Here is a 19,374-nt window from a genome sequence, read left to right on the forward strand (position 1 = left end):
AAAAATCTTCACACGACCCTTAGATTTTTAGGGACAAAAACCATAAACACGCAGATCAAAAGAACAAAACCCTCTGATTTCGCGAAACACCCTTGACTCTACGAATCAAAGAAACCCTCGATTTTGCATCGAAAAATGTGACCTGAAAAAAACTCACTTAGCCCAGCAAAAAACCATGATTGACCTGTAAAAAATGAAACCCTAGCTCGCCAACTACAGACGAATCCGCCCTCAAACTAAAACTTTCATGAAGACTTGTAACAATTTTTATTAAAAAGAATTTTTTTTGGAAATTATATCCAGGTAAGAAGGCCTACCAAATCCTAAAGAAGCCCATCGACCCACTCTGATACCATGAAAAATAATTGAAATAATTAATTACGAATATACAACATATATAAAGGAATTACAAGATAGTGTTCTAAAAAGAACGAACCGTTAAACTAAAGTTTCGACATGAAGTTAAAAAGCTTAAAACGCTAAATAAAGCTATAAAGCTAAAAATGAAAAAGCTAACTATGCGTTCTTGTAAAAGAAGCAATAGTTGCACTTAAAAGACTAATCGATCTAAAAAGCTAAATGATGAACTAAATGACCATTAATAGAACAACTAAAAAGGTAACTGACAAAAAGAATTAATTACTCTAATAATTTTATTGATCTCTGTCAATTTTTGTTGTCACTGACTATTAGGTATTCATGGTATGTAATTGTGAAAAAAGCCTTGTGGCCTCAGTCTTGGTATCCATCCTTGTCAAATACTTATTTCTTGTCCACTGCATGGTTAAGTTTACTCTTTCTTTTGTGCTCTGTAATCAATTTGTCTTGTGTTTATTATAAGAATCTTCAAATTTCAAGTTTAGTATAATATTCTTTCATCACAAAATTTAATTGTTACAAGGGAAGTTATTTGCAGTGTATCTGTTTATGAACTTGGCAGTGGCACATTACAGAGGAATTTGATGGTGCTAACTTGAACGTTTGCTACAGTAAAACATGTATCTAACTTTGTGCATTTTATTTTAATTCTTAAATATCAGGGATGCTTACCTTTCTTCTATAGGAAAGATAGGTTCTATATAGAGTCAACTATGTCGAGCAGTCTTTTGGCAAAAACATCAATTGGCATCAAAGTTCTGATGCTATGCATGCTTGTTTTACAGGTCTGACTGGATTGACACATTTGGATCTTTTTGGAGCTCGAATCACAGATTATGGCACAAGCTGGTTACGATGTTAGTTTCCTGTATCAACCCCTCTTATTAAACTTTCTCTTGATGTATGATTTTGTACAACCATTTTAGTTTTCAATGTCTTTTCATTTACACAAAGAAGAGGGAAACCAATAAGATTATTGTAAGAATCATTAGAAGTCAGTGGTGATTTGAAAATAGCCATGCTGACTTCCATGCTGACTTGCTCTTAAAAGTCTGATGGGGCACTGGCTACTATTCTAATGCATGTAGCCTATTAATCTTTTGTCCATGTTAATGTCTATTTGCTAGTTGTAGTGTTGGAGTATTTCCACAAGCAAAGAATGGTATACACAGATCTGAAGCCCGATAACTTATTGGTGCAAGAGTGGGCACACAATGCTCACTGATTTTGATATATTCCTGCGTATCATTTCTATTCACAGCAGATATAGTGAATCGTAGTTTCCTTCATTTGTCGGTATAGACTATAGAGGGAATACATTGCACCGGAGGTCCTGTGGGGGAAATTCCACTTGTATGCTGTGGACTGGTGCTTGTTCAATGTCTTTCTGTATGAAATAAGTCATGCACAGATGTCTTTTAGGGGCTTTAGTAATACACTTTTGTCAATATTTTGAGCAAGGAACCCATTCTCATCCTCATGCTCTCTTGATGATCTTATTCAGAGGCTCCTTGTGAAAGAGCCAATAGAGAGGTTAAACAGAAAACAAGTATCAACACCCTCAAAGCCTATATTAAATCATGCCCCTCAACTTTTTGTTAGGGTATTTTTGAGTAATTCATATGGACTACTCTCCCTCCATGGTTCCTTCCCTGGTTAGTCATGGTGAGGCATCATTAATTAAGCATATTTGTTCCAGTTGAGTTTTGTTAATGTGACTTTGGTTAAATTTATTTCATATTGGATGGTATTTCTAGCTCAATTGAGTCAACGTGTTTACTTAGTTGCACTGGAGAGGTTTTTTGGTCAGAAATTATAGTTGCAAGCATTCTGGTTTATGGAAAAGCAAATGTGGAGGTGTGATGTCCCAATCGAATTTGTAATATAAAACAAGATTTCGTTAGATATTGTGTAGCTAACTTAGGAAACTACTTATATGTGACAATGGACACTACTTATTCTTATCGAAAATGATCATTAGCTTATTACGATCCATTTCCATACAAGAAGTTAATAAGTTAATCATACAATTAACATCGTAAGCCATAAACTTATAAAGGGTGCGATTACCATGATACACCCCAAAGGGATGCATTACTATACTTTCTCAAGGTTACCATTGGCTCATAACTTTTAATTAGTTTCCAAAGAGGAGCGAATACTAGGGAGGAGAAGATATGACTTATTTGAAAGGTTGTGACCATTTGGAAAGAGATATTGACCAAGGTAGATATTTATAGATTATAATAGATTAGAAAAAAAAGAAGAAGAGAGGATCAGGCGATGATCAAATAGATGCGAAATAATTATATAGTCTGTGCTCATAAGAGGAGGACAGGCAATAACATTTTGTTCTGGGGGTATGCATAGGGGATGTGCTTGATACGTATGCCTAATATATAAAACCCGATACAATGTCTATATGCAGAATTTAATAGTAATATTATTATAGACTGCAATACGTATGGGTTACATTTCAATTTATATACATATTGGCAGACCATGTCAGATCTGTCCGTCTTTACCAACCATTAAATATATTATTAATAATTAATATTTTAAAGCAGTAGTAGTATTAATAATCTATAGAATAAGTAATTAGCAAATACATAAATTATTGGTATAATTAATTCATTTATTTATGTATATATATGTACTCAAATCTGAATAAGAATTAAGGAAGGGTTATAAATATGGATATTGATACCATAATAGATATTAATATAATAATTATAATTAATACAGTATCTTTAGAAACTACTCTACAGTAAAACCATAGAGTGTAATACTATCTGAACTTAAATATATATATTTATATATAGAAACAGTAATGTGAATGAACAAATAAATGTGAGATTATAAATTTGATTGAATTATCAATTCAATATCAGGAAGAAAATTATGTTATCACTGATTGAATTCCGGTTAAGATGGTTTTGTCTCCTAGTCAATGTAGTTTAAGTCATAAGTATGTTGAGATGTTTTAATTCTGGTTAAAACAGGCTTAAATCTAGTAGGGGACATTACAGGAGGCATAGACAAAACACAAGATGGTCTCAAAGGGATGTCATCTCCTGTAATGCAATGGTTACAAGATATGAACAACATAGATGTGCTTAAAATGATTTAGAAGCTTCCAAGCAAGTGCAATTGGTGGGTGTAAAGCCAAACTCCATAACCTTCACCAGCATCTACCCACATCGAAATGGGAGCTTTTTGTGTACGAGCATCCAAGCAAGTGCACTGGAGAGGTATTTTGGTCAGAAATTATAGTTGGAAGCATTCTGGTTTATGGGAAAGCAATTGTGGAGGCGTAGACAAAACACAAGATGGTCTCAAAGGGATGTTATCTCCTGTAATGCAATGGTTACAAGATATGAACAACATAGATTTGCTTAAAAGGATTTAGAAGCTTCCAAGCAAGTGCAATTGGTGAGTGTAAAGCCAAACTCCATAACCTTCAACAGCATCTACCTGCATGGAAATGGGAGCTTTTAAATTGTGTACGAGCATCCATCTAAGCACAATATGTAGGTGGACAAATGTAGGTTATGACATGCACCAATCTTTTTTTTGGAAGGAGTAGAAATGCTGGAGGAGTCAATGAACCTGATACTAAGACAACCTGCTATGATCATGTCCATTCCCATATCCCTTAGCAGATGGATGTATAAACTGGTATTTAGACAGTGTAGCCCCATGGTGTACAAGAAAGGTTCTTATTGGGCATTTCAAACTTAATCCGAGAAGCATGGGATCACATGCTTTACTGCTAGCAACTCTCATCTGAAATGCACACAGAAAATACTGAGAGGGGGCGCGGGAGGGCGGGTGTGAATCAGTGTTTTAAAATTATTAAAAGCATGAAACCTCATAAAACATGGAGATAGCAAACATTAAAAAGCAAACACCAAATTTCTCGTGGAAAACCCTTTTAGGTAAAAAACCACGACACATGATAACTTTCATTAACAAATGGGCACCAACCCAAAATACAAGAGTGAGCACCAACTCACTAAGAGCACCAACTTCGTGAAATGCAAGAAATACACAACACTCCCATTCATTACACCAACCAGCCTAAAATGAACAACCATCCCAAACCTTCACTAAGAAATTAGCATCCAACCACTTTTAATTTGTAGTAAAATATCATCTGTGCTATTCCCCACATCTTTTTTCATATTGCTCTTTAATCTTCAGCAACCCTATAAATGAAATGAGTTCTCAGTAACAACACTCATGCAATACTCAGAAAATTTCAGTCTTGTTGGCAGTGGCATGAACTAAAGCAAAGCAATTTTTAACCTGTCTTCATCAAAGACAATTCCCAAAACTACCTTAGTCCTCAAAGCATAAATCACTTCGCAGAAAAAACTTAATCAGAAGATAAAACGCAAGGACCACGCCAAGGTCAAAACTTGAGTCATGATTGATATATCCCACCACTAACAAACAGCACCGACAATAATCTCCACGTCTGAACATGATGTGACACTTATAAGGCAATAAGTATTTGCTGTAAATTCTGCTCTGCGCACTCCCACACAAACATTGCACCTAAAGAAACAGCATCAAAATATTGATGCCAAATAAAATAGTTTTTAAAGAGTTCAAAACAGTTCAGCATTAATAAAACCAAGAAGTGATGCGATTTCTGTTAGACTTCTGCCAAGGGAAAAAGGCCATGATACACCACATTTCAATAATGATTCCTCACCACCCACTAATAGTCATCGCTACTAAAAGTCTGAAGCCGCCACTGACAGTCAACGCCTAGGAATAGAAACCATGATGTCTGCTGTGAACAAAAACTCAGCTCATATATTCTCAAAAGGAATATCCGTTCAGTTAGAAAGGCGTTTTTTAATCAAAAACTATCCATGCATTCCAATCCAATATTTGTATAGGTCTATTAAAAACATGTCTGCTTGTTTGCTAAGAATATAATCAACGAATCTCATCCTTGGCTATTTAAGGGCAGCTGGACTCTCACGGATAACCACCACTACACAACATACTGTCCAAACTTTAAGATTCGATTCCATGTAAATATCACATCAACATCTGAAACCATGAAAGAATATTAAACTCTGACCACCGTTTTATTGAATATTCAACTGGGGATGTGTCACTCAGAAGTAGACAAACTGGCAGGTGAAGTGGACAAGTAGCCAGCTCAAGCTGACACCCAAGTAGCTCAACTAGACAACCAGGTAACTCAACCAAGCAAGCAAGCAGCTCAAAGGAGCAATTGGTAGACAACCTTGATCTTCATTCTTTGACAGCAATGACAAAATATCCAACATCATCAACACGGAATGAGTACAAGGGATAGCACTAGAAGTTGGGATAACCTCTTGCATATCAATAGTGAGGAAGAAATAGCACGCCATACAAGAGACAAAGAATCATGATGATATAACTCATTAGAAGGTAGCTATTTGTCTTGAAGAGTGCAATAGAGGACATCATGTTGAAAGTAGCAATAATCAGAATGCATGACAAGACATTTTTGATTTAGATAAGATGACGTACGAGGATGTCCTAATATGGAGATCAAAGGAAATTTAATTAGGAAACCCAATTGACAAGTATAAGGATTTCATGGTCATTGAAAACGAGAGGAGCTAAGATATGGGATGACGTTATGATCGTGCCTCCTATGACTTTGGTGGAATGGAGATCCCTTCGTCCTTGGCTCTTAGTTGAAGAGGTTTAACCTATGGCTCGTGAGCTCATATTGGGTTGCTAAACGACTTTGGGTTTGTATAAAACCCTCAAACAAGAAAAAAGAAGAGGCAAGATATTTGAGTGTAAGGAGGATGGCTTACTCAGGTGTCCAAGTATATAAGTGTTCAAAAACAGGACATTCAATCATTTTTTTTTGACAATGTGGTTTAGGCTTGAATCCATTTCTTCACATAACTCTAGAAAGTTTGAAAGATTAGGTACCTCAGGTAGAAGATCTACATCAAGAGAATATGATCAGTATACATCAGATGATTTAGTAGATAATAGGACCGTTCAATTTGGGTTGGATTAGGGATCAGGTTCAACTAGTGATATGCTAAGTGTTCAATTACAGCTGCATTTGAATTAAGGATAGGGTTTAATTGAAGATCAATTATGGCTAGGATCAGGGTTTGATTTCAATTAGCATATGTTTAGGATTCTATTAGGGCTAGGGTTTAATTAGGATTACAATTATGTATAGGGTTCTAGTTAGGGCTCATTTAGGCATCAATTCTGGTTAAATAAAATAATAAACAAAATAAAGTAGGCACCTCAATAATCATACCTCTCAGTGTCTTCTGCATGGATTTCTCTAAATATAAGTATAGTAGTATCTATTTAAGAGTTATTTTATTTTATAACTGTTTAAAAATTATTTATTAAAGGGTGCCATGATCCGTGCACAAAAAATCAATTTAAAATAGAAAGATTGCAGAGGCCTTCTATATTCTAGAAAAAGCAATTTAAATTAGAAAGTATGCTGAGGCTCTATTTATTGTAGAAAGCTACCAGTGGATTTGGCAACATTCCATTTTCTGTTGGAAATTTTTTTTTCTTTAAGCGTACATGCAAATATAAAAATAAAAAATGTGAAGATAATGAATTGTTTATTGCATCTCACTAAAGGCAGGCTCAGCGTACACAGTAGCATTCAAACAGCTATGGAGTTTATCTAGGTTTTTTTTTGTTTGTATGTAAACCATCTGCAGATGCATCACTTAACATTTGTTTCGGTCTCCTCAGTCCTTGTTCTTTCATTCCCTTCGACTTCTTTTTGTTTTTAATCACCAAAACCTAGCATCTTGCTATGTTCTTGTTTTAACTTTTAGCCAATGCTGGACATTTGTTAGATTAGATAGATCACTATTGAGAAATGGAGTTAATCTGCAAATAAATCCTTAAGCGTTACTTCTTGTCTGTACTTTAATAATTTAATTTTTTACTGTTCAATAAAGCAATAACTCAATTATTTAGGGCTCTATACCATTGCATCTGGTCAAGATTTTTTCGTTCTTACAAGTCACTATTTCTCTGTTCTTTTGTTTTCATCTTGTATAAATCCCAGGCGAGGAGTTTTTGCTTACATAACTTGCATTTCCAACAGATGCAATCCTTTCCTTTTCCAAATGAAAATTATGCCTCTCGCTATTCTATTCCCCATTCTTCTTATTACATGCTTTGCTGGTTTCTTAGTAATTGCTTTCTCAATATCCTTTGTATCAGAGTTGTTTTCCTCGTACATACATTGATTCCCTCATCAAAATATATCTTTTCTTCTTTTGTAAATGCATCTTCTAAGCAAGTCATCTACCCTTGTCTATAATGCATCTTAGCTTCTTGTAAACTAATGATAGTAAAAGGGTTCCAGATATATATGGGTAATCATGCAAGCTGTGAGCAGTCTGTCCTGCACTTTTGTTTGCATTGAATTCACCATTATAACATCTCTGATTTTGTATTTTATTATCGCTGTATGCAAGGAAAAATAACTGAAAAACAAGGGTACAAAATGAAGACACAAATACAAATAGGAGTAGCAGCATTTTAGGATGTATCTAATCTATAATGTGTCATAATTTGGACCAAATGATTTATATTTTTCATGTGAAATATTTCTTTTGAATAGTAAATCTGCTTTAAATTTGGATGCTTATTTAAAAGTTAATGTCTTCAGGATTTGATCTTACAATATTGCTTCATCTTCATGTGATTTTTATATTTCAGTGTTATATATGCTAGTTTTATTTTATGTACAAGAAGAATTATTTTAATTTACTTAAATGAGTTATTACACCAAAGGCGAATTACACTTACAGATTGGATGCAAAAAACCTGTCAATAAAAACTAGAAGCATTAAATTTGACATCCTTGTTGGTTGTTATCTGCCCATTTCAACAGTTTTTTGCTGTTAGTTTATTTCATACACAATATTCAATCTTAGCCACTAGAAATTGTTGTTTTTATGATCAGATTTGCAATAAACAGAAATACAACACATGAACAAAATAGAACACAGCACATATCCTGGGAAAACCCTCCTCGAGGGAGGGAAACCCAGCCAAGAATATTTCTCTTATTTTAATTTATTGATGAAAATGAAATGATCGTCACCTTCTATATATACAAAGTAAGGTGCCTTTTCTCAAGAAAGGCGACTCTTCACAAGAGTCAGCCTCATTCAAGAACCAAGGTGACTTTTCATCTTGGATTGGCCCTTATAAATATAAAATAATAATTTGCAATAGGCTGACTTGCTTCTTGAAATATCTGCTGCAGCTATAAAACACTGACACTCCCTCTTAGCTAGGGAGGTATTTTCAAATATCCTCGTCATGGACTCTCTCAACATGATGCCCACAATGGCTACACCCATTTGTGGAAAAGACACATCTCAGTCTCAGAGATGTACAAAGGTTCATCACAGAGTCTCTCAACGTGATGCCCACAATGGCTCCTCCCATTTGTGGAAAGAAACACATCGTCATGGAGTCACTCAACATGACGTCCACCATGGCAACTCCCATGTGTGGAAAGGAATATGTGCACAAGTGCCCATCACGGAGTCACTCAACGTGATGTCGTCATGGAGTCACTTAACATGACATCCACCATGGCCCCTCCCATGTGTGGAAAAACACAAGTACAAAGGATTCATCACGAAGTCTCTCAACGTAATTTTGTCATGGAGTCTCTCAACATGACATCCACCATGGCTACTCCCAGATGAGGATGGATAGAACCACATCTCCCTCTCAGAGATGGACAAGGGCTTTCACCTCAAAATTCTCTGTCTTAGAGAAAAATGCATTAACAAGGGCTTTCACTTCAAATTTCTCCATCTCAGAGAAAAATGCATTAACAAGGGCTTTCACCTCAAATTTCTCTGCCTTAGAGAAAAATGCATTAACAAATGATAATGTGACTCCCTCTGAAGCTCCAAGTTCTTGCATCAACCTCTTGACCTCCTCGTCCAAGGTTGCCTCTGTTGGTTTGTCAGACTCCCTTTGAATGTTAATTCCTCCTCTTTGAATAAACTTATCACAATGACAATATGAATAGGTTCTTCCTCTTCAAGAGATGTCTCCAGTTATGTGCCACCAACTCAGTTCCATGGCAGCAAGTTGTGTCTCCATTCTTCAGCCTGCATGACTTCCTCACAGGATGCATCAAGCTCTTCCTCACTTGAATGTGATCTCTCATCATCCTTTTGCTCCTCGATCCGTCCTAGAAGTATTTTAGAGAGAGATTACTAATAGTTCATACAATTAAACTATGCAAAGAGAAAGAAACAGACCAGTGTTGGAAGCATACATGATTCACTATTACCAATGTTATTGCATGAATTTTATGACTCGTAAAATTCATTATCATTAATCAAAGGTAAGGCTCTTCTTAAATTTTATCATACTTATGGCTAAATTTGTTTTCTTTCCTTAGGTAAGGCTCTTCTTCTTTATCACTATCACTTTCTCTTAGGTACTAACAATTCTTAATGAAGTGTTCAACTCTCCCACAGTTGAAGCATTTGAATGGTAACTTCCCTTTGTTCTTTCTCCTTATCTTTTGAACAAAAAGGCTTCTTTATCTGTATATTCTTCAGTGTCTTTATTTACAATAGGTTCTTTCTCCTTTAGGTGTATCCCCTTTTTCGGTTGTCTTTTCATATGCTGTAAGGATTCCATGTAGCTCATCCATGGATAATTTGTCCAAGTCATTCATTTCTTCTATCGTGGAGACTTTAGAATGGAATCTATTAGGGAGTGATCTTAGTATTTCTGAACTATTGTGGATCCCTCTACTTCTTCACCAAGACCTTGCATGGTATTAACTGTTTCATCAACTCAAAGTAGATATACTACAATGTTCTCTTCATCCAACATTTTGAGGCTTTCAAATCCCCTTCTATGAGTTTGTACTTTGGCTTTCTTTACTTCGGTGTCTCCTTCATAGATGTTTTACAATTTGTCCCATATGTCCTTCGCAAATTTGTAATGCATCACCTTTACAAGCTTTGATTCCGTCAATCCACATAAAATGACATTGTTTTCTCTTGCATACTTTTCATATGCCTTTTTTCTTGCTGCATCCATTGGAGGAGTTGATGGAGTCGTATATCCATTCACCGCAGATTGTCAAATTTCAAAACCTAGAGCACTTATATAGGTTTCCATTCTTTGGCTCCAAAAGGCATGGTTCGATGGAATAAACTATGCCTTTTGGAACAACCATTGTATTAACAAACTATACTGAGAGGGGGGGTGAATCAGTATACTGAGAGGGGGCTCTAATACCAAAGTGAATCAGTATAATTTCAAAGGAGCTGGCTCTGATACCAATTTTTTTGCACATGATTATACTGAGAGGGGGTGAATCAATATAATAATATCTTTTAACAATTTAATCTTTATCAATCAAATGAAAAGAACACAATAACACAATAGTTGCGTGGAAACCCTTATGAGAGAAAACCACAACAATAATGCTTGCTTTATATAAAAAATTCTTTACAAGTTTAGAGGCACCAACCCCTCATTCAAATCTCCACCTCTACAAGGATGATGGATGAACACATTCTTCAGAATCTATGCTATATTTGTTGCTCTCAAATTGATCTTTTAAATTTGCTATGAGATCTAAGTTTGCCACAAAATTTCTTCACTGTTTTGCAATAATGAAGTTCTTTATATCACCTTCAAGTCTGCTATAAACTTGGACACAAATCTATTATAAAGAGATCACAATATCTTCTTCACAATCTCCTCACCAACTCCTTAGATATATCTGAATTAATGTTCTTCACAATTCTCTCTCTCTCTCTCTCTCTCTAGGTTTATGCGTTTAATATATCTTCTTTTCAATACATCTCTCTTCATCATTCCCAATCTTTACTTGTACCTTCAAATTTTTTTGAAGAGATGCATCTCTTAAGAGAGTAATGTCTTTTCAATACCTTTTCTTTAACACAAATCATATATATATGTATGTATGTATAATTCTTTCAAATCGTATTTCTTGTATTATCTTTTCTTTTAACTAAAACATACCCCTTGAAAATGTATTCTTATCCTTTGCAAATCACATCACTTCAAAGAGAATATATCAACTCTTATACACCCTTTTAGCAATCGCTACTGACTTTATTGAAACAAATCGTTGCATATAAAAATTGCTTATAGAACTTTGTCTTAACTAGCACATGTATCTCTTTCATTTTGTCTTATTTGTTTTGTTGGAGGGTCTCTGATTAATTCTCTTTATTTTTTATTTAATTTTGACTTTTAGCTCACCTTTTCCCTTTCTGTCTTTTCTCAGTTATTATCTTGTCTTCTCTACTGTTTTGTCTTTATTCAGATTTTCCTCAAGTTGCGATATTCTTCAAGAGACTTGTCTTTTTTATTTTATCTTTTTTTAATTTTTGTCTTCATAGTATAGAGATCATCTGCAATACAAAAACTATCTCCATTAATGGTCTCGGGTACTTCATGAGCATCCCCTTCTCCACGTTAACCTCTAGCATCTTCTTGGCTTTGAATGAAGACTTCACAAGTTTGGCTCAGTTGTGAATTCTACCGCAAATGTTGAATTCCTCTCAAACTGCAATGTTGCTTAGACAAATCTGATTATATTTCCTTAACCCGCTCTGATACCATGTTGTTTTTATGATCAGATTTGCAAAACACAGAAACACAGAAATACAACACATGAACAAAATAGAACACTGCACATATCCATCCTGGGAAAACCCTCCTCGAGGGAGAAAAACCCAGCCAAGAATATTTCTCTTATTTTAATTGATTGTTGAAAATGAAATGATCATCAGCTTCTATATATACAAAATAAGGTGCCTTTTCTCAAGCAAGGTGACTCTTTACAAGAGTCAGCCTCATTCAACAACCAAGGTGACTTTTCATCTTGGATTGACCCTTATAAAAATATAAAATAATAATTTGCAATAGGCTGACTTGCTTCTAGAAATACCTCCTACAGCTATAAAACACTAACAGAATGTGTTATGTCGATCCCCTTATTTCAAGTTCCTCCAAAGGGATAGGACATTGATGGATACAAACGAATATAAAATAAAAATATAATGATATTATATTATAGTATTAATGTTGTCTTAATAGATTTTTTTGCTTTTGTCAAGATTTTAATAAAAATATAATAATATAACTAGCGAACCTAACTTTAGAGGAATATAGGTAAAGTACATCAAAAGATATAATATTTGTTCATTATTCAACTTAAAAAATTGTTATATTATTATATTGTAATTAATATTAAATTATAATTAAGATATGATTATACTATTTTGTTTTAATATATACTTGTTCTTATATTTTTGTATTTGTTCATTATTCAACTTAAAAAATTGTTATATTATTATATTGTAATTAATATTATCTTATAATTAAGATATGATTATACTATTTTGTTTTAATATATACGTGTTCTTATATTTTTATATTTCCATTAAAAAACAGAAAAACTTTTAGTATTAAATTATTATTATTATTACATGGAAGGCATGTTACACTCATGATGCATACTAGAAATAATGGTTCTTCCAAAGGCATAGGACATTGATGGCTAAAGTTTGTAAAATAAAAATATAATGATATGATAATATAATAATAATGTAGTCTTAATAGATTTTTTTGCTTTTGTGAAGTGTTTAATAAAAATATAATAATATAATTAGTATACCTATCTTTAGAGGAATTTGTGTAATATAATAATAATTTGGTATTAAAAGCTTTTTTGCTTTTCTAAAGAGTTTAATGGAAATATAAAAATATATTAAAACATAATCATATCTTAATAATAATTTAATATTAATTATAATATCGAAATATGATAATGATTTAATATTAATTACAAAATATAATATAATAATTTGTCAAGTTGAATTTTGGCGTACTTTAATGGCTGCACAAAAGAAGGAATGATATTGGAAAGGCAGTGTTGAGTGGGGGAAATATTCTGCTAAGAAAAAAATTGGGGGTTCGGCGGCACAACGACAGCTGCGACTCACCTAATGTTTGTTTTAGTCATTTTGCATGTTCAGAGATATAAAATAGAAAATCCTATATTGAAAAGTGATTGTGTAATGTAAATTTTAGACTGTCATCCAAAAGACCCCTTCTTCATATGTACGGCCAAATTTGCAGGCGTGGATCGGAACAAGTTTTGGGGTTTCTGATTAGTTTCGCTGGATTTTGAGTTTTTTATAACTGTGACAGATTTTAAATTTATTTTTCAAACAATTGATTGCTCTAAATTGTCTTCTTTTTCTTTGCAGCTTTCAAGAAACTTCAATCTCTGGAGTTATGTGGTGGAGGGATAACTGATGCAGGAGTCAGAAATATGAAAGATCTTACTTCATTGATCTCTTTAAACTTATCCCAAAACTCTCACCTCACAGATGCCGCACTAGAATTTATTTCAGGTCTCTATTTTCTGCCTATTTTTTGTGAGAAACATTTGCATTCATTTTTAGTTAACCCATTAACTTCATTTGAGGTAGTTTAAAGTCCTCTGTCAAGAATTGGTATGAGTAATAGCTGTTATTGACGTTTTTTTTTCTCATTTCAGACTAGGCCGTGTTTTCCTTTGCTTTAAGAATATAGCATAAGCATTCTTATCACCTAATTTCAAGTTAGCATGTGATTGTCCGTACCTTGATTCTATTAGTCGGAATCTAATAAACTAGTGTGGAGTTTGTGTGTGAACAAACTTCTATCTTGCATTTGTGCCTTCTTTGTGGGTTTTATCTAACTTACTTTAAATTGCAGGAATGACAGCACTTGTCTCATTGAACATCTCCAATTCACGTGTAACAAATGCGGGACTCCAGCATCTCAAACCTTTAAAAAATTTGACCACTTTATCTTTACATGCTTGCAAGGTTACTTTGCCTGAAATTAGGAGGCTGCAAGCAACTTCTCTTCCAAATCTGTGTCTTCGTGAGGAATAGAATTATTGAGGTTGAAGGCAAAATTTGAGATTAAATGGAAGATTCTATAAAAAGTTCGATTACTATTCTCAAACTGAAAACAAATATCAAATATGTAAATAAAATGAGGATGTTCTAAAACTTGAACATTTGGGTTTTAGCTTTGTCCATGACACTTTCTTGCAGAAGAGGAGGATGGTTCTGTATATACTAGCCCATCACATGGTGACTCCCTGGTTTGCATGATTTGTCAAATGTATATAATATTATTATATTACGTGGGATTTGTATAGTACGTTCCCACCTATAAACATACTTCAATCTCAATATAGCTTGCAAGGAATTGTTGATATTATAGACCTTGCATAGTTTGTAGCTACTTGTATCGAACATCTGTTCTGTTTGGATAAGGTTACAAAATACAATATATAACCATTTTTATTGTGAGATTGGATAATCAATGTCCTTTCCTATTTGCACTCTATTGAAATTTGGATATATAATCCTTGGCAAACTATTGATTTGTATTTTGTGTGTGACGTGACTTTTGAACTTTGAGATTTTGAATTAGAACTGTTGATGGTCTTAAATGCCTAAATGGACTGATAAGAGTTTAGCAGCAGCACAATATGGTAGAAGCTTCCCACAGAAATTATTTAAACACCGGTGATTTGTAGAAATAAGCTTTCAAGAAGTCCTCTGCCATTTAAGACAGTCTGGGGATATATTACAAGGAACTTATTTGATTCGTGCTTCATTTTCAAATTTAATCAAAATTTGTTCGAATTTGTTGAGAACATCATTGAAATTCATCTTGCACAGTCTATTCATGTTAAGGATGGAGCAAGTAAAGCTTGGACTAGAGAAGAATTTGTATTAAGGGCATAATGAGCATGCACTTTTAAACAAGCTGTGATTGAGTTGCAGGTACTAGTTGCATCATTTTGTTTGTATGTGCCTTGAGAGTTTTATTGTCTGTATAGACGGCACTTTTCTCGAGTGTTAGGAATGTACAGAAACCAAACCTTTGATCTTCGCAACTTGAGGTTAAACATGTGGTAATAAGTTGTCAATTTGTCTATTGCATCTCAGAGGAAAGGATATCGTTATTGATGGAGCTTGGGTTTACCCACGACTCAGAGCTTATCTCGTTCCAATTTATTGAGAACCATCCAAGGGCTGATGCATCCCCTAGAATAGAGCTTTTTTAAAATACGAGACTTTGACCAGGTAAAGATGCTATTTGGGTGGGCCCATTAAGAGCTAGAGATGCGATATAATTGTCTGCAACTAGAACTAGAGAGACTTGTAATCCTAGGAAGAAAGATAGTTCACCCAACAAGGACATCTCAAATTCTTGTTGCATTCTTTGAGCAAAATCTTGACACATTTCTTTTTGGCTTTTTCCAAAGATGATATCTACGTATACCACAACAATCAATTCATGTTCATCTTTAATTTTGAAGTAGAGATTGTTGTCCACTATACCTCTCTTGATTTGTTGGTCTTGCAAGTATTTGTCCAATCTGGAATACCAAGCTTTAGGAGTATTCTTCAATCCATAAAGAGCTTTCTTGAGCTTAGATATAGAGTCTGTGTGTTCTGATAAGATGAATCCTTCAGCGTGTTCAATATAGACTTCTTCTTCTAGATGTCCATTAAGGAATGCTTTGAGGCAAGCAAATGTTAGGAATATCCTTATGGCCTCGATCATGCAATGGGGGTAAATATTTTTTCAGAATCAATCCCTTCCACTTGTGCATGGCCTTTACATACTAATCTTGCTTTATTTTTCACGACTTGACCATCTTCATTTAATTTATTTTTGAAGACCCATTTGGTACCAATCACATTTTTGTCCTTGGGTTTTGGGATAAGTTCCCAAGTTTCATTTCTCTATTTGGTTTAATTCTTCTTCCATGGTTCTTACCCAATGTGCGTCTTGGCTAGCTTCCATGAGATCTTTGGGTTCAATCATAGAAAGTAAAGCCACCTGCTCCAATCTTCGTCTTGTTTGATTTTTTGTATCCATGTCACCAATAACTAAGTTTTTCTGGATGATTTCTTGGAACAAACTTTGAAGGTGTCCTGGGTGCCTTTGTTGGTGTAGTAGACTTCTCACTTCAGTTTCATTTTCTTCATTTCTTCTTCTTCTTCGTCGTAGCTCTCTTCCTCTTTATGATCAACTTTGTGAGTTATTTCTTTATGATGTATGTTATCCATCAACATGAACATTTTTGCTTTCAATTACTTTATGTAGCCTATTATTGTAACACCTAAATGCTTTGGTCCTTGAAGAATAGCCAAGAAATATTCCTTCATCGGCTCTTGCATCATTCCCCAAGTTTTCTTCATCTTTCTTTATATAGCATTAGCTACCAAATGCTTTGGAATACCTATCTGTGGCAGCCCTTTCTAAAGTTCATATTGAGTCATTGTGCTCTATTTAAAATAAAATGCTGTATGTATTGCTTCTCTCCATATTGAATCTGACAATTTAGATTCATTAAGCATGGTCCTTGACATTTCTTGCATGAACCTATTTTTTCTCTCCACAACTCCATTCTGTTGTGGTGTCTTGGTAGCTATTTGTGTCTCCTAAGTTAACTCGACAAATTCTCTTGAGGCGAACTTGCCCTATCTGATCTTTAGGCATTTTATTTTCAATCCAATTTCATTTTCAACAAAGTCCTTAAATATTTTGAACTTTTCTAGTGCTTCAAATTTTTCCCTAAAAAATGTGACCCAAGTAAATGTAGAATAACCATATATTAGCAGCATAAAGTATCTTTCATCGAATATACTTCTAATTCAAGTTGGTCTACAAAGGTACAAAGGTATGCATGGATGAGTTCCAATGGTTTGGATGCCGAATATTCCATCAATTTGAAGGTGATTCTTGTTTGTCTTACTAATTTTAATTAGATTGTGAAAGTTGATGTACCCCATTCTTTTATGCCATAGGCAACTTTCATCTTCTTTTGCCATTAGGCATTTCTTGCCTCTATTTTCAATTAGGATATAGAAATTGCTGGACCTACATGGTTTTGCTATGATCTTCCTTTCTTTCTTACTTTGGCATCCCTCTGCATGAAAATAGAAGAGTATGACCTTGATCACATAATTGGCTTACACTTAAAGATTATGCTTTAACCCTTTAAAATGGAAAACATTGCTTATTTCAGTATCTCCATTGTCAAGACTAATAGTTCCTTTTCCAATTATATTGGTTGTAGCATTGTCTTCGAAACTCATAGTTCCTCTATCTATAGCTTTCAACTTGAGCAATTTACTTTCACCACCACTCGTGACATGAACCATTGTTCTCCATCATCTCGGGCATGCAAGGCAGTTTGTATCAACATGAATCTCTCTTTTCCATCTTTTTTTTTTTCTCCATACCTTAGAATTCTTCTCCTTTTGTGTCATGAGAGTTTCTTTCCTTTCATTTCCTCTTGCTTTGGGGAATCTACAAAGACGGTTTTACAAAAATGTGTTTTGTTCCCATATTGTTGCATCTAAAGCATTCAACATTGTAGAGTACAGGAGCAAAAGAATTGTAGTTCCTATTATCAACCTTGGTGATATTTGTCCTCGTTCCAGCCATAATTCCTTATATGATTTCTATAATTTATTGCTTTATGACCAAAGTGATTGCATGTGAAGCAATAACCATGTAGGGATGATGGAACTTAGTCATGTGAACTTGTCTCTGTGGTAGGGATGTCTTGAAGGTGTTCTTATTACTTTGGTGTGTGCTTGGTTTTGGTGCAACAAGATTTTTCTTTGATTGGCTACATTCTCTTTTGATAGGATTTGAGTGCATCAACATAACTTCTTGACTTTTCTTTATTAGTTTCTCTCAATGACACTTTGGATTCTTCTTCCTTTGCCTTTTTTCTAATTCATAACTCAGTCTTGTTTTGTTTGATGATGGTCTTTGGCTATTAATAATATCTCCTAGAATTTCAGAACTTTTATCAAACTTGAGATATTTGTTCATTTTGATGGTTGTTTCTTCCTTCACCTTTAATTGTGATTTGATTTCTTCCTCTATTTTGTTTGCTTCCTCAATTTGATTTTCAAATTGATGATTGCTTTTTCTAATTCTTCAAAATATTTGGTCTTTGTACTTTCTTCTTGAAACATGGGCTTGTACTTTAGAACCTACTTCCTAAGTCTCTCAATTTCATCTATGGCACAATAGAGCTCCTCTTCAAAGCTATTCATCATCAACTTCAAGATTAGGCTTGATCTTTTCATACTCATGTGAAAGGTTGATTACTTTGTCATTATTTTCTAGGGTATTCACTTGTTTCAAATGTCATTAATAGCACATTTCCTCCTTATCATCAGATGAACTATTGTCTCTTTATGCATAAAGACTCTTCTTATAGCCATAATTCTTCTTGTTTTTATCATACTTATGGCTAAATTTGTTTTCTTTCCTTAGGTAAGGCTCTTCTTCTTTATCACTATCACTTTCTCTTCGGTACTAACAATTCTTAATGAAGTGTTCAACTTTCCCACAGTTCAAGCATTTGAATGGTAACTTCCCTTTGTTCTTTCTCCTTATCTTTTGAACAAAAAGGCTTCTTCTTTATCCGTATATTCTTCACAGTCTTTATTTGCAATAGGTTCTTTCTCCTTTAGGTGTATGCCCTTTTTCGGTTGTCATTTCATATGCTGTAAGGATTCCATGTAGCTCATCCATGGATAATTTGTCCGAGTCATTCATTTCTTCTATCGTGGAGACTTTAGAATGGAATATATTAGGGAGTGATCTTAGTATTTCTGAATAATTGTGGATCCCTCTACTTCTTCATCAAGACCGTATTAACTATTTCATCAACTCAAAGTAGATATACTACAATGTTCTCTTCATCCAACATTTTGAGGCTTTCAAATCCCTTTCTATGAGTTTGTAGTTTGGCTTTCTTTACTTCGGTGTCTCCTTCATAGATGTTTTTTAATTTGTCCCATATGTCCTTCACAAATTTGTAATGCATCACCTTTACAAGCT

At 34.2% G+C, this 19,374-nt stretch overlaps 1 protein-coding gene across 6 annotated transcripts in view; it reads left to right on the plus strand.

The window, feature by feature from the left end:
- LOC131039590 (uncharacterized) overlaps positions 1-14,798 on the plus strand; it is a 129,212-nt gene extending 114,414 nt beyond the window's left edge. For all 6 annotated transcript variants that reach the window (XM_057972380.2, XM_057972379.2, XM_057972377.2 and 3 more), the window contains 3 exons: positions 1,164-1,235; positions 13,698-13,844; positions 14,191-14,798. In XM_057972380.2, coding sequence (XP_057828363.2) covers positions 1,164-1,235; positions 13,698-13,844; positions 14,191-14,372 — 401 coding nt within the window. In that variant the 3' untranslated portion in view covers positions 14,373-14,798. The remainder of the gene's footprint in view (positions 1-1,163; positions 1,236-13,697; positions 13,845-14,190) is intronic.
- Positions 14,799-19,374: the final 4,576 nt, after the last annotated feature.

Source organism: Cryptomeria japonica, chromosome 5 (genome assembly GCF_030272615.1).
Source record: "Cryptomeria japonica chromosome 5, Sugi_1.0, whole genome shotgun sequence".
Taxonomy (NCBI): Eukaryota; Viridiplantae; Streptophyta; class Pinopsida; order Cupressales; family Cupressaceae; genus Cryptomeria; species Cryptomeria japonica.